Source organism: Cyprinodon variegatus, unplaced genomic scaffold (assembly GCF_000732505.1).
Source record: "Cyprinodon variegatus isolate N-32 unplaced genomic scaffold, C_variegatus-1.0 Scaffold771, whole genome shotgun sequence".
Classification (NCBI taxonomy): Eukaryota; Metazoa; Chordata; class Actinopteri; order Cyprinodontiformes; family Cyprinodontidae; genus Cyprinodon; species Cyprinodon variegatus.
In genome coordinates this window covers 58,535-74,334 of record NW_015151224.1, presented here as the reverse complement: position 1 = coordinate 74,334, position 15,800 = coordinate 58,535, and the positions used below count along the sequence as shown (strand labels likewise).

The 15,800-nt window shown below is 36.2% G+C and overlaps 2 protein-coding genes across 2 annotated transcripts; one reads left to right on the top strand and one right to left on the bottom strand.

Moving 5' to 3' along the window:
* The first annotated feature begins 3,646 nt into the window (after positions 1-3,646).
* LOC107098348 (claudin-4-like) lies at positions 3,647-5,601 on the top strand. Its single transcript, XM_015395986.1, has one exon. The coding sequence runs from the start codon at positions 4,085-4,087 to the stop codon at positions 5,060-5,062; it is 978 nt and encodes a 325-aa protein (XP_015251472.1). The 5' UTR covers positions 3,647-4,084; the 3' UTR covers positions 5,063-5,601.
* Positions 5,602-10,488: 4,887 nt separating this feature from the next.
* On the bottom strand, positions 10,489-15,259 carry LOC107098365. The gene is made up of 7 exons (XM_015396003.1): positions 15,199-15,259; positions 12,210-12,399; positions 11,723-11,862; positions 11,570-11,641; positions 11,199-11,272; positions 10,920-11,028; positions 10,489-10,836 (listed from the first exon to the last, which is right to left on the bottom strand). The coding sequence occupies exons 1-7, from the start codon at positions 15,245-15,247 to the stop codon at positions 10,760-10,762; spliced, it is 711 nt and encodes a 236-aa protein (XP_015251489.1). The 5' UTR covers positions 15,248-15,259; the 3' UTR covers positions 10,489-10,759.
* Positions 15,260-15,800: the final 541 nt, after the last annotated feature.

Below are 15,800 nucleotides of genomic sequence, written 5' to 3'. Positions count from 1 at the left end.
ATCACAAGAAACAGAAACCATCAAAAGTTTAAATGCAGGCTGTTCTTCTATTTAACATCAGTTACAGCTTAAAACCTTTTGTGGTATTGAAGACGTCTCCTTGTTTACTAAAATGGTCAAAATCACTGTCAATTAAAAACTGCATTTTTGAAATCTACCTCAAGTGGTCTAATCAGACCCCTCTGAAATGTCAGGGTAAATCCTAGAGGCAGAGGCTGATGGACTACACATAGCCTGTGTCTTCCACGGGCGCGGTCTACCTGGACTGGATCCTTCGAAGTCCTTGAAAATAAGGAGACCGGAAGAGTTTTGGGTGTGAATTCAAACAGGTAGGAATTCACAACGCTGTAATGTGGAATGCTGTGTCGCTTAGCAACCGTGACGGTTTACACACAAAGCAGGAAAAGAATGAAAACTTTTCAAAACTGTTTCTTTTTTTATTTTTTTTTTATTTTAAAGTTAACAAAGACTACAGTCATGAGTGGAATAACGGTGCCAACCACCAGGAGCAGGAAAAAATGAAAGCAAATGTAATGATATAAACCTTAGTCAGTTAAATAACATGCTGCTGTCATTCTGCACATCTCTGATGTTGCTGCTATTTTCAAATATCCATTACTGTAAAAATGTCGATAGCTGCATATTGGTTATTTATTCTCCAGGTTCTCACAGTTTTACATTGTTAAAACACTTTACAGCACAGAATTTTATATTTTATATTTTAACTCTTCACTATTATGTTATTGTTATACATTTTTCTAAGGTACACATTTGTGTGACAATTTTTTTCAATAATCTTTTTGCTGCTGTAAATTTCCCCATTGTGGGAAAAATAAAGACATTTTCTATTCTATTCTGTTCTACGAAAGGGTTGAAAATATATAAGTCAATCTAAACAATATATATAAAAAAAATAAATCTGCAAAATAGCAACAGAAAACACTTAGTTGAGCAAATTGCGCAAAATAGCAATAAAAAATTTTTTAATCCTATCAGATTTATAATCCCCACTCTGCAGATTCATTAGAATCTGTCCTTAAATTACAGCTACACCCATTTAGACAGTAAAAGATAAAACACTTTAGATAAACCAAACATTACCCGCCATATATCTGACTCAATAACCATTGAAACAGCTATTTTCATTCATTTCAGAATTATCTATTCACGAAACCATTCATACTTGTATTATATTAAACTGAACTTCCAATATTCACCACTGTTCTGAACCAAGTACCATTTCCTCCGATCACGGAGCAGATCGCTTGCTTGGTCTCGCAATGAATCCTGAGATAACCAAGGATGGAGAGGAGACATCGGACCCATCCTTCAAATCAGGCAAAAGGAAGGACACATTTGTAGGATGCATATCGAAGAGTCTTGGAATCCAACCAAACCTCGGCGCCACGCTATGACCTTCAAATCTGGCCTTTGGAGGACGCAGCCCATGAATTTCAACAGAGCCACTTATACAGGTGTAAGCGCTGCTGTCTTGCAGCAAGAAGGCTCAGTGTTGAAAAGGCTCCCATTAGCCTGATCTCCTCTGAGTAATGCATGTGTTCTCTCTGAGTACTCAGACTTCCTCTGTTGCAAGGGTTGGCCAAAATATGCACTTTTGCTGCAGATCTGCCACTTGGAACTCTCTGGGAGTAAAAACAGATAATGCATAGAGACTATGAATAGAAGGTTTAATCAATTTGCCATATTGTAAATGCAATGTTGTCTGCCTTGGTAGCAAACACATTTGAAACAATGGAGTCAAAATATTAAAGGCCTTGTTGGCTCATCTTTAAATGTAATGTTGACTATTGTGGCCATTTTGAGGCTCTTTAACCTATTGTAACAGGCTACTTTATAAGGCTAGCCTAGCAATGACTGGTAATTATTCACCTGCCTAATTATTTGTACATTGAGGCCTTCCTGAATGTTTTTGGTATCAAAAGAGTCATCACTTCATATTCTTCTTTAGAATTTTAACATTGCCAATTGACAGTTTTTGAAAATATTTAAATATTCTTATCGTTGGAAATCATCTACCTTCACCTGCATATCCTTCTATAATTCTTTAGTATCCTCCTTGGCTTATTGTCCATAAACGTCAGCAACAGGTGACACATGAAACAGGTTTTACCAGAGCTCAGAAAACCCCTGACTTTAAACTGGAATTTTGTTACTTTGATAAGTTTTTTTTTTTTTCTTTCTAGAAATGACGTCTTACACCCTTAGCTAAACAAGTTTCTCAGCTTTGATTTTGAAGCAATCTTACACAAACTTGTCAAACGAGGCATTCATATATTCGGTTCTTTGAAAAAAAAAGATTTTAGATACAGATCCAGTGTTTAAAAAGGCCATTCCAAGAGTTTTAGTTTCCTCCTAACATGCGTTTTTCAGCACTAGAGTCTGGCAAACAAACTTGTTCCATCTGTTACTTTTAAGCCAGCTCATATCTATTTATGCATCAGATCAGAAACACTTTCTAAATCTTGACTGATTCCATCTGCTTTCTTGGCTATCTGTGCTTTTTTTACTTGCTGTATTTCATGTTTTTAACACTTACTGCCTGTACCATTCAAATTCAACTTTAATTTAACTTAAGTATAGAATAAAACTGATTTTATTTCTTTGCATGTGGGGATTACTTGGACAAAATAGAAATACTTCATAAGCAAAGGATAAAGTATTTAACACTCCTTTTACCAGCTTGAAATCATGTTACTAAACCTCTACCCATGTGTGAAATAAAGGTTTTTTATATCATAGTTCCTATTTTGTGGAAACTACTTTTTCAAGGATCTTAATTTCTACATAGAAACAAAAGTTAGCTTTATAAGATCATGACATATTCTCATGTGGGAATTTATTTAAGGTTTATTTCCACTACATCTAATTAATCTTTTCCTTGTCACCACTTCCAGCTTTTCTTAGAATAACATATGAAGATCTGGTGCAAATAACCCAACCAGGGTGCCATTCTCACCCCACATTTCTCTCTGTATATACCACAGTTTCTGTCACTACAGTCTAATTAAAGTTGGTAAAATTGAAAGAGGTCAGATTAAATAGGATGGGAAAAAATCTAAAGATGTTGACTATGGCAACACTTAGTAAAACCTAATCTAAAAAGAAGCAAATACACTTGCTATCACTATTAAAACATTAATTATGAAAGGAAAAGAAGTAATTTTATTTTGAATTTAAATGTTTTATGTTGCCTGTCTGTGTGGGTAGATATGTAAGAGTGGAAATGTGTTTGCATGTTTTAAACCGGTTTTTCTCCTTAGTGTTGCTGCTTGTGTGAAACTGGTTTTGTAATTCTAGCCAACATTTCATCTCACTGCTTCTCAAAACATTAGAAAAGCTTCTCCTCCAATGTGCATCACAATGTTTACGTGTAAAGGATCAAGCTTTGAGAGCATCTTACCACATTAAAGGTAACCCTTAAGTGGCTCCCATGCCAAATTCCTCTTAATTTCATAATAAAATGTCTTTATTTAGAATTAAAACTAATAGCTATTGCAAAACTACCTAAATGTTATGAGAGTGGAAATGGATGATGTCACCCCTCCTGACATCCTCCCTCCCTCTCTGTCCCCAGTAGAATAGGTGTGTCGCATGTACACCAAACCAGTAGCACAGCCACTCAGGTGACAAAAGAGAAAGAGCTCTCTCAGGTGGAGGAATAAAGACAGAAGGGACAATTTGAGAGGGGGAGGTGAACATTTCCACCGAGGGACAAAAAAGGGGAGGGATAGTGAGAGATGGAAATATCCTGTAAACAAATGAAGTACGGCTGAACTGAGACACACCTGGAGCTTTAGAAAAGGACATCAGTGGATAGCAGAGGGACCGAAACCATCAGCAGACCAAGTTCTCTCCACAGACATTTTTAACACGCCATAAGAGACTGTGCTCAGAAATGCAGGCATGTCAAAGAGGCAACAGATGTTAAAGACTGAAAACTGAAGCAGAGAAGACTGATCAGAGTGAAAACGACTACGAAGGCAAAACAAGCATTGCAGGGATCGAGAGACGCTTCTGAAAGGTCTGTGAGGATTTTTCCAGCAGCTTCCAAAATCTTCCCATCATGGCCTCAATGGGGATTCAGCTCCTGGCCAGTGCTCTGTGCCTGCTGGGCTGGATAGGAGCCTTCACCAGCTGTGTACTGCCCATGTGGAGGGTGACCGCCTTTGTTGGCAGCTCCATTGTAACCTCGCAGACTGTCTGGGAGGGGATCTGGATGACCTGTGTGGTTCAAAGCACAGGGCAGATGCAGTGTAAACCCTACGAGTCCCAACTGGCTCTCAGCTCCGACACCAAGGCTGCCAGAGCACTCATGGTCCTCGCTGTGGTTACAGGTGGTGTCGGCCTCATCTTGGCCTTCATTGGTGGAAAATGCACCAGGTTCTTGGATGGAGATGGTGATGGTGCAAAGGTAAAGGTGGCTATAGTAGCAGGGGTGTTGCTAGTGCTCACTGGGCTGCTGTGTTTGATCCCCACTGCATGGGCGGCCGGCTCGGTGGTGAATAAGTTCTACAGCGCATCCATAGATGCTCAGAAGAGAGAGCTTGGAGCATGTCTATACATTGGCTGGGGGGCAGCCATCCTGCTGGTCCTGGGAGGTGGTCTGTTCATCAAATCAGCTTGCCCCGTCAAAGCCCACGACACAGACAAGAGCCCCTCCGTCCGCTACGTGGTAGTCCGATCCTCCAACGGGTCGACCAAGCCGGGCTCCCATTACACACGGGTACCGACAGCAATGGCTCAGCCCATCAGAACCATGTCCCCTGAGCCCCAAATCATGGAAGCAGGGTCCGCAAAGCCTCCACTGTACACAAGACAGGCGTATGAGGCTGAATCTGAGCAGGACATGAGGGAGGATTCAGAGAAATCCTGGGCGCCATCCACAAAGTCTCAGATGAACAGACCAGATTCCAGAAAGTCAGAACACAGCGACACGCCGTCGACAAAGTCCCAGCTGAAAAAAGCTGAGCTGGACGAAACTTTATCAGGTGCCAGTGAGAATGAGGACACAGCGGCGAACCCAACGAAAACATACCTGTAATATGAGCTCTAAAAGATGGAAACCTTAGTACTTTAGTTTACATTTAGTTTGCTGTTACTTAGATGTTGTAGTTTAAAATATTGCGTTATATTATAGAGGATCAAGATGTACTGTTCATCATCCTTAATGTGAAGGATACAAATGAAGTTTGAACATTTTATATGTGCTTGAACTGACCAGCAGGAAAAAAAAATGTGATGTATAATTTGTGATGAAAATACTTGCTCAGCTTAATTTTTTGTATTTAACTTGCCATGTTAATGTGGGATATTACACTTCATTAGATGTTTATTTTAGTGTTTAATGCACTGAATGATATAAATGTAATATTTTACCTGAAGAATATACAGTAACTCTTTTTATTTAAAAGACTCATAGCAGCTTGATAAATGAGTGATGAAGGATTTTTTTTTATGACTACTTATATACTTAAATCTGTGGAATAAAATGCTCTTCTTACTGCAAAACTTTTTCTTTCCAACAAAGGTTTATGTAAATACTTTTTTTATCAAGGCATTTTGAATATGATTGAGTTTTATTTTATTTAAAAAGGTCTTTGAGAAAATGTACTTTACTTTTTAATAAACTGACAAAACATGAGAAAGCCTTGTTGTCATTTGTTTTTTGCAAATTGTTACTTTAAAAGAGAAGAAGAAAAAAAAAGAAACTTTCTCTGTAGACACATAGTTGCTCTTTGGTAGCTGTGAGATTCTGGACAAACTGGTTTGACAGAGATCACAAAAGAATTGTGCTTTGTGAAACAAGGAAGCAAGGTGACAGAGGTTCTTCATTGAGTTTCAGTGAATCATGTTGTTTTGACTTTAATGACTCAAAAGAAAAGAATACCCATGATACAAGCAACATGCATGGCAATTGTCAAAATGTCTACTTTATTAACGCATTAAAATAGCTTTTTGTGACTACTTTTTTATGGAGATAGACTCAGATCCATAAACTTTAAACAACTACGGTGATTAGAAAAATGAAATGTTGAATGAATATTAAAATATACAGCATTTCTTCATTTCGTCATGTTTTTTTTTTTTCAAAATAGTGTTTTAAAAAGGTAAAGTTTGTATGTAGACATTTCCCCAGGCTATGTTATTTAGCAAAACATGTGCTTGTTTGCTGCCTGACGAACTGGTAAACCATTTCTTTAGCAAACAGATGACAACACAGCAAGATGTGGGTGTTTTACAACTGTCTGGTTTCTACCAGGTCAAAGGAGAATTTCTATCATTTATAATGAGTTTAATGACATTTAAAACTTATATTTGATAAAGAGAATTAACCCTTTAAAGCCCGATCCAAGAATAAAACAAAACAGAAAATTACTTTTTTTTGGTTTGAAGTATTTATTTGGCCTTTTATCGAAATATGTAAAAAGAAAAAACAGAAATACATTTTTGATATTAATAATTTATTACTATGCGATAAGTCAAGATTATTTTTTGTGTAGTCTTCTGCCCTCTGTTATCAGGTGTATCTGATTGTGTACAAAAGGATTTTGAGCAAAGTTTTTACCATTAAATTATGCAAAAGGTGTCAGACGCAAAACAAATATGATACATGTGGCATTATAGGGTTAAATTGCAGGAAAAAATTTGTTATGCTCTTGTGTCTTCTGGGAAGAGGCTTCAAAGCATTGATGAAACAAAATTTCAATAAAATAAAAGTCTAAGTCTAATAAAGAAGGGAAAAGGGAAGGAAGAAAACATGGGAAAGAGAAGGAATGAAACAAAGAAGGAGAGCAGGAAATAATTTCTGGAGGGAGAAACTGGGGAATCGGAGAAAACAACAGAAAGGAGGCACAAGGAACAATGAAAGGACAGAAAGCAGATAGGACAAGGATAGAAGGAGGGAAGGTATTACAACAGGAAAAGAGGTAAGGAAACAAAAGAGACAGATAGAATGACATAAGGGAGAAGGAAAGGGAGGACAAAAGAAATAAATGACAATAGGAAGGAAGCAAGGAAGCAAGGAAGGGAGATAGGAAGAGAATCTGAGAGGAAATACAATTTGGAAAAAAACGATTGTTTTGAAAATTATGGAACCATTTGTAAACTGGAAAATTCTGAAAAGACATTTAGAAGTTTTCCAGGCTGTATTAGAGTCCTTATCTTGTGTTTCTGCTCTCCCTTACCAAGTGTGTACCTCTCATGATTTATCTGAATCATTTCACCATCTCTGGACTTCAGGGGTCTAGTGCTGCATTAAATCTACAATACATATTTCTGGTAAATAAAGCTGAAAACCACATTTTTCCCGTAAATATTAGTCTCATTGGCAAACTTTTAAAATGTAAGTTGTTTGTAGTTATTTCCCTCTGGGATTATTAAAGTATGTCTAATTCTGATTAGTTAACAAACAACTGAAGAGCAGCTATCAGGAGAAGCAAAACTACAAAATGTGGCAACCAAAATTGATTTTGATGTATGGTGTTTTAGGCCTCAATTTAGTATTTCAATTAAGTTTAATCCACCCAATGTGAGGAAATGGTATATCTGACCAATAATTAACAATTTCTTTGTCTTGAATCAGCCATTCCTAAGACATGGAAAGTTATCCACAGACTAAAGGATGGATACTTCAGAGAAAATATGCAAAATACGATAAGGGATAAGTGACAAAACATTTATAGTCCAAGAAGGGGAATATGTATTTGTTTTCAACAACAAGTAAGGGGCTAGATTACAACAGCAACAGTCAATATTCTACAAATTCTAATTGGCATACTATGTTCCAGTGTAATGTGCAGCTGAGTTTGATAAAAAGAAAAAAGTACAATTAAATGGCATTGAGCAAGTGATTCCAAAAAAGTAAAAACATTTCATTTCGCTTCCCATCCAGGAAAAAGTTTGAAAAAGCTTTTTGGATGGGAAGCAAAACGTCTTCAAACTTGGGAAACAAAGTCCAGTGGGTTGTTTTTTTTGTTTTTTTTAATAACTATGACCTGGATGACTGAGAATCTTTGCCAGCCATCGAGCAAGTGGTTAGTCAGTGTGGCTTGTTTGGTTTATGATCGCTAAGATTCCACCCAAAAAAATTATTTTAACCATCCCTATTCTGGCCCCAATGTCCACACAGTGAAAAAGTTCCAAACACATACAACCAAGAAAAAGCACCTAATTTAAAGATATTTTCAGTAAAGTGTTTTTCATCATTCAAATTCAGCTGCTCGACATGGTTCTGGTAAAATGCCTAAAAATGGTGGAATCACTAGACTAGTTGTAACTAAAAGTAACCATAGTTTAATCCTTAATCTGTTGTATTTCATGTAATATCCCTCTTGTTATGTTTGTTTTTCATAAACTGATATCATAAATATTTTATATACTCAAGTATTAGCTTTGCACGTTTACATGACAACATTTAGCAAGATCATATTTTTTGTACAAGAATTGTACGGAATTTCTTCTCTTAATGTTTCATCAAACCTTAGCCATGCTGCTTCCTGTATCCGTCTTTAAGTAGAAGGGTGATCTGTAGTGTGGTGGTCATCACGTTTGAATCACACTTAAAAGGTCCCAGGTTAAACACCTGGCAGAAACAGACTTCTGGGGTGAATATCCATTTGACATTAGGCATAGTCATAGATGAAGTGTTAGACTTGGCCCAAATTGTCAAGGTTTGTGACCAGTTGTGTGCTCTTACCCAAATTTTTTTAAACCTTTTCATCTCTGCCATGTGTCTTTGCCATTAGCCACCAATCATCATGGGAAGCAAAACCGTACACCTACACATAATGGATAACAAGTTGTCCTAGCATCAGCAAAAATACATCCAAATCTCAAACAGTAACCCACTGATATAGCTGTGAAATGGTTGAGGCTGAAAGTATACAAATCTTGCAGCCAATTTTATTTTTTTTGTCAAAATTCTAAATTGTTAAGTTGTTTGCAATATAGCAATCACACCAAAGTAGTTTAAATCCATAAGCTGACTAACTTTACATCAATACTATTTCAATGAGATTCCTGCTCTTTCTGCATGGAGTTTGCATGTTCTCCCTGAGCATGTGTGGGTTCTCTCTAGGTACTCCGACTTCCTCCCACAGTCCAAAAACATGACTGTTGGGTTAATTGGTTTCTCTGTCCTTGTCCTTAGGTGTAACTGTGTGTGAATGGATGTTTGTCTCTGTGTTGCCCTGCGATGAACTGGTGACCAGTCCAGGGTGGACCCCGCCTCTCGCCCATTGACTGCTGGAGATAGGCACCAGGGACCCTGCTTGGGATAAGCGTGACAGAAAATGGATGGATAAAAAGACTTATTGTGGAGGAAGGGACTAGAATATGGCCATTTTTTTTACCAACAATGCGATGAACCCCATAGAAAGCTCCACCCTTGTTTTGATGGTTCTTGATTTGAACTGTGTTGAAAAGCTCGGGTGGGATTTGTCAAAGGATAATCATGAATTGAAAACCTTAAGCCATTAGGAGGGGAATAAGATTCCTGCAGGCTGCTCTATAATAAAGATACTTGACTTGAAGGGGTTAAATACTTCTGAAACTGCAGATTTCATTACTGTACAACAAAGAGTTCAAAGAGTTGATTCATTTTATATACGATGAGCATTAATCACCAAAAATGCTTTACATAACAATACATTTTGCTCCCAATGAATACATATAAAGTACATCATACAAAAAAGTAAACTGAAATATGCTTTGATTTTTTTTTTGTTGTTGCAAATTTTGAATATTCACACTTTCAACAAACACAAAAGAACTTGTGGAACTACACCTGATATCAACCTGGGTCCAGTGGTTTGCAATTGTTGATCAGATTAGTTCTCACATCAATTTTATGAGGCCAGTTTTCCATGGCGAATCATACATAAACAAAAACACTCCATCTGTAAACATTTCCTTACCTAAATGCAATAACTCATGGTCTTTGTAGACTTGGCATTGAAAGGGAAAGGGTGCCACCTTGTGGTGCAGTATGACCTCACAAGATCTCCAACAGAATTTTAAGGAATCAACATCCTGAGTTTCAAATTTGTTGAAATTTCGAAGAAATGTGAACAAATCAATGAATTTCTTCAGATTGTATTTTTAAAGTGCATATTTTCTCTTGTTTGTTGACCCAACACTGATGCATACCTCAAGTTTAAACTGCAAAAACGATTTAGAAATAAGTAAAAATGTCTTAAATTAAGTGTATTTTCCCCTAATTTGAGTAGGTAAATGAGATAGTTTGCCAATGGAATGAGAATCTCTACTCTTAAAATAAGTTTATTATATAATATATACTTGAAATAGAACTATTCAATATTCTTTTTTTTATTTTAAGTGTAAATTGTCTTGTTCCATTGGCAAAGTGTCTCACTTAGTTCCTCAATTCAAGAAAAAAATGCACTTATTTTAAGAAAAAATGACTTATTTAGATTTTTTCCAGTGTAGGAGTGTTTTTTTTTTTTTTTTTGAATTAGATGGTTTTGAAATAACAAAACAAAAGTTGGGTAGAGGACTGAAACTGAAAACCTCGCCTAGAACCTTGAAATATGTCTGAAACCTGTTATAAAATAACTTCAAAAATTAGGATGAAAACATAATAATCTGGCAGTCTTTTAATTTTGTATACTCCGCGACAGGTGACATTTTTGTGGTAGAGTAAAGAGAAAAAAATGGTTATATGACACTCCAATGAGTATCAGGGATCATTGTGATCTTTGATGTTTATTTTTCTTCGTGTTCAAACAGAGCTGCTCTCCTCCTCTGAATGGCCTGACCTTCTTTCTTTCTCTTCTCTCTGATTGGCTCTCCGAACTCCTATAACCGACAGAGAAGTTGTAGTTTTATCTAACCCAGCAAAACATTTTTTTGTAAGTTTTTTTATTTTTATTTGAACTCACTGTAAGCAGCAGCCAGCAGCACAAGAGGGATGAAGATGATGAAGGCCAGCCTCAAAGTGCTTCCAACAAAAGTCTGCAGAGGGTACTCAGGTTCCTCCTGTATAGAAGCCTTTTGGAAAAAAGTAGGGTATAAAACAAGCAGCAGATTATTAAATAACACAAATAATATAAATACGAAAAAAATGAGAAAAATAGGCTGTATCAGAAAACATATTCCTGGTGTACAGGTAGATGATGATTCTTTTTTTCAGTGCTGGGCTAACCGACCTGTTGACCTACCTTAACCTTAGCTACCATTGGCTCTGTGCCGACAATTCCTGCGACATCACTTCCTCCTTCCTCTGTGATAAAACCTGTTGTAAAATTCATATTTGTGAAGAAATAAATAAAACAAATAATAAAAAAAAAGATTTTGAGAAGACAGTTTCATTCTGACTGAAACAGCTTCAGCTTTATTCCTTTTTTTTTTTTTGTCTGGTCAATTGCCAGCTAGATCAACCGATGACAAGGAGGAAGCTCTAAAATAAAGAGAGATCAGCAGCTGAGAAAACTTTTGATCTCACTGTCTGTTCTCTTTCACCTCATAAAATCACTTATTTCACTTGCTATAAGCGTATTTTTTGCCAACAGACATTCAGGTTTGTACTCACTTGTTACTGCATGTGATTTGTTGAACTTCTTCACTTCATAAGGACCCAGATGTTTGGAGGTCACAGAATGAGCTGCAGGGAAGCAGAAGGAGAAGTCAGCAGCACGTTAGTATAAAAAAAATCAACAGGGAACATTTAGACGCATGAGCATACGGTTGATGATCATGAGGTGGACGATAGATGTTTGGTCGTTGAAGAGTCCAGGCAACTGAACCCTGCAGTGATAGAAACCAGTATCTGAGAGCTGAGCCTTAGAAATGGAAAGGGCTGAGGTGGAAGAGGACACTGAGAACCTGCAGAGGAGAGAAGGAGCAGATTCATGATGTGGAGGACCCTGTGTTGTCCAGATACACAGTATGATTAGAATTGATGCCCATATTTTTGGGCCTATATGTTTTTTTTTGGTTGACTGAGTCTTTCTCTTCTAGGGTATTTGCCTTCACTAGTGGCCATCTTTAAAAAATACAAGATCATGTTCCAGCCAAGACTCTGGAATTAACTCAAAGAGAGGTTGATGCTTAAATTTGATCAAGCTTCAGCTATAGATATGTTTGTAAAAAACTAGAGATGTTTTTAAAACACCATTATTCATTCTGTTAATTTGAGGACATGAACTAGAGACTGTAGTTTGGGGACCTACCTGTGGGATTGTTGGAACTTCACCTGATCTCCTGCGAAGTTTATTATGGTATTGTGGCAGGTAAACAACGATGGCTTTCCCCTTCCCCAGCACACCTCCACTCCCCTCTGCCTCGCCTCCTCCAAACGACATGGCAGCTCCACCACCTGTCCAGCCACACCCAGCACTGTCTCTGTGGCAACTGCTGATACTGATACAGAAACAGAAAGATATATGAGCAGAATGTTAAGATGAATTACAATTTTCTGTGCTTTAGAATGCTACATTTGGATTCTTAGAGTACTTGACCATCTTAGGTTCTCAATGATTGTGCTCTGTTTAATAAAAAAACCCACAAAAGTTTGTTTTGTGACCTTTTTGGGTGAGTTAACAGAAACCTTTTCCTTTACTATACTACATTGGAAGCAGAAGAAATCCATTGTGTTTAACAGCAGATGTTAATAAGATAACATTTTTTTTTTTCAATTTTTATACCAATAAGCCTTGTGAAGGTAAATATATGTAAAAAATTAAGGAAATTGTCGTCATTTTTAACATCGGATAACATCTCTCACTTTAATTTGTAGCACAATAAATACGTATCATCCTAATGAAAATAGTGCAAAGTCAGTTTGGTGAAGGACAAGGCAAAGTGAAACTGAACTGAAATCCCTCAAAGTCACACTGAACAAAATTGTTAAAAAGTCCTTTATTTCTGTAATTATTTCTTGTTGAAAGTACAAAAGACGTGACTGGAAATGTACAAATTTAAAAAGTAATTATTCTGTTTTGATGCTATATTATTTGCTATGGTACTTTTGGGCTCTAGTGGGTGGCAACCCTAGTTGCCATGTTAACACAATATGCCAATACGAGTAATTGCACAAACATTGACTTCAGTTCTTGAAACAAACTGTATCCATATTATGGACTAAATATATATACAGCGGCCATGGAGAATAAATTAAATTTTCTGTCGGTTGTATTATGAAAAGGCCATTATACTCTATTTTCCAAATTTAACTACACTTATATGATGAGCCTTCTTAAATATAATAAAGGCTTTTATTTTGTAGTTAATTGTCTGTCTTATTTTAAAAGTCTTGCATTTTTTTGTCTCAAGGATACAGTATCTACAGATCCACAGGTAAAACGGAACACGTCCAGTTCTTAAACCACACTATATCCCTAATAAGTCTAATATCTACATAATTTGTATTGGAAAGGGAGGTTTTTATTTTGTAGAGTATTGTTTCCCTTATTTTGAAAGTCCTTACCATTGAGGGAAGGAAAGAAGCAAAAAAAGAAAGAGAGAGAGGAAGGAGAGGGAGAGGGAAAGTAAGAAAGAAAGAAAGAAATATAAATAAGAGGTCAATTGATGGTCCATGATGTACAAAGACCAAACATTAGATCTCAAATATATTGTCCTCATAAAATGCAGTTTTTGCAGGTGATTAATCAAATGTAGAATTTGTTTTGACTTGAGGTATCATTAGTGAGGTGTTGTTTAGTTAAAAAAAACATCTTTTTTTAAATTTTAAGATTGTCTGAGATGCAACTTTTAATCCCTTTCATCATTTTTTATCTGTTCATTCTATTTACCAAAAAAATATAATTTAGACATTTAAATTTCAATTAATTATCTTCCTCTTTCCTCTAAATTTTCCAATCTATCTGCCTCATATTAATCCATTTCTATCGGATTTCTTCTACTTTAGTGGGTCTATTTGGGCTGCTAACTTTACTTCTCTGAAATGTATCTCTTTCTCAGCCTTGCATTGCTTTACAACTGGTACTGTTAGTATTTTCAAAACTAGACTTTATAGTTTTGAGTACCTGATGATTGTGTTAAAATAATCTTGTTTCTTTAGAAGATAATGTGTCCAACACAATTATAGTACTTACCTCACGATTCATCATCTTTAGCATCTAGTTTGAGTCAAGGAATTAAGTACAATCTTAAGTATTTGAGTCAGGAAAGGTATCTAATTATTCTTGAGGTGTTTGCCAAGCTACTTTTGTATTTTTTTCTTTTTTTTTTTTGGCCTGCATTTCATACTAATATTTCTAAAAATATCTATTCTTGTTTTATTTTTGGCATTTTTATGCTGAAGTTCTTTACAGGTGAATTTGTACCAGCAATATTTCAGGTGGTTTCTGAAAGTTACAAGGTTCTTTAAATTACTCTGAAAATTATACAGAATACTGTATACTTTTTTGAACACTTAAGTACTTTTAAATGTATGGACTTTTGAATACTTAAGTATTTTGAAAATTAAGTACTTCAATACTTTAACATGAGTAGATTATTGACTAAATAACCTTTACTTGTAGTTTTGACTACGAGTATCAATACTTTTAATTAAGTACTACAGTTGAGTACTTCTTCCACCATTGGTGATAATTCGAAATGCCAATAAAAAATAATAGCAGCCACCTCAAGATCAAGCTGGATGATGCTAAATTATTGGGGTGCAGCCAATGGTTCTGGTTGCATTTATCAGGATAGAAGAAGCATAAAGTTTATATAGAAATAAAGAGTGAGGTTCAGAAGTGTAGAATAAAAATTTCCCCCAAACAATGCATGGGACATGGGATTTTAGGCTCCCTTGCTTAGCTATGGCAGGACCCAAAAAAAGACAAATAAAGAGAAATGTATCATATTGTAATCTTTAAATAGGAAAATATTCAAAAACTGAAAAAGTTTTCATCAAAATCACTTCCTGAAGGCTTCCTCTGAACCACAGCTATCATATTAAGGCTCTAGTCACTCTGTGTGTCCTCATCAATTGTTTAATCTTGTTTTTTTTAAAAAGTGCATTACATGAAAGCAGGGAATCCTTTCTCATATTTCAGCCTTTTTATGAATAAAAAGACAAAAGTTTACTGTTTCAGTTAATAATGGCATTTGCACATATTTAATAAAAATAAATCCTATTAATACCATTTACCTAAAGAGCCATCAAAGGCCCTTGACCCTAATTATGATGTTCTTTGGGTAAGGACTCACCTGAGCGAATGCAGACCGAGGCGAGGCTGTGAAGGAGCAGCAGCATCATGTTGTTATGAGTCCAGCAGAAGGACAGAGAGATGGACAAAACTTGAGGCAGACAGATGACTCAACTTTCTAACTTCCCTTTTCCATTTAGGTGGTTATATATAGATCCAGACTGCTATTACCAAATGGGCTCAGAGTCCAAGAACCCAACATATCAAAATCATCATGACACATGCTTGAGAAAATATTTACATCACCTGGTCTAAACTAGGGCTGATGGGTTTACCCCAACAAATGATACTATGGGGTGCATTCACTGTTGTAATAAAACAGGAGAGAGTTTTTGAAGAAGACCAGATAAAACCAGCAGTTGTGGTCATAAACCATTCCCTATGGTTCATTCTGTGGAAATATTTTAAAGAAGCTATCTTTATAAGCATTTTGATTAAAATTTGACTTCAAGAAATACTAATATCTGGCAATAAAATATATATGATATGCGCACAAAATACAAAAAATTCCGACAAAATACCTATTGGTGGCTACATATGATACTCACAATGGACCTGATCTTCAAAGAGTCAGGGTAAGAGTCGCTGATATGCACACAGTTT

Bases quoted from the DNA above. Each gene is read 5' to 3' on its own strand.
- LOC107098348 (XM_015395986.1), top strand. From the start codon at position 4,085: ATGGCCTCAATGGGGATTCAGCTCCTGGCCAGTGCTCTGTGCCTGCTG.
- LOC107098365 (XM_015396003.1), bottom strand. From the start codon at position 15,247: ATGATGCTGCTGCTCCTTCACAGCCTCGCCTCGGTCTGCATTCGCTCA. The intron at 12,400-15,198 runs GTGAGTCCTTAC...TTTCTGTATCAG, and splicing joins CTCGGTCTGCATTCGCTCAG to TATCAGCAGTTGCCACAGAG. The intron at 11,863-12,209 runs GTAGGTCCCCAA...TCTCCTCTGCAG, and splicing joins AAGTTCCAACAATCCCACAG to GTTCTCAGTGTCCTCTTCCA.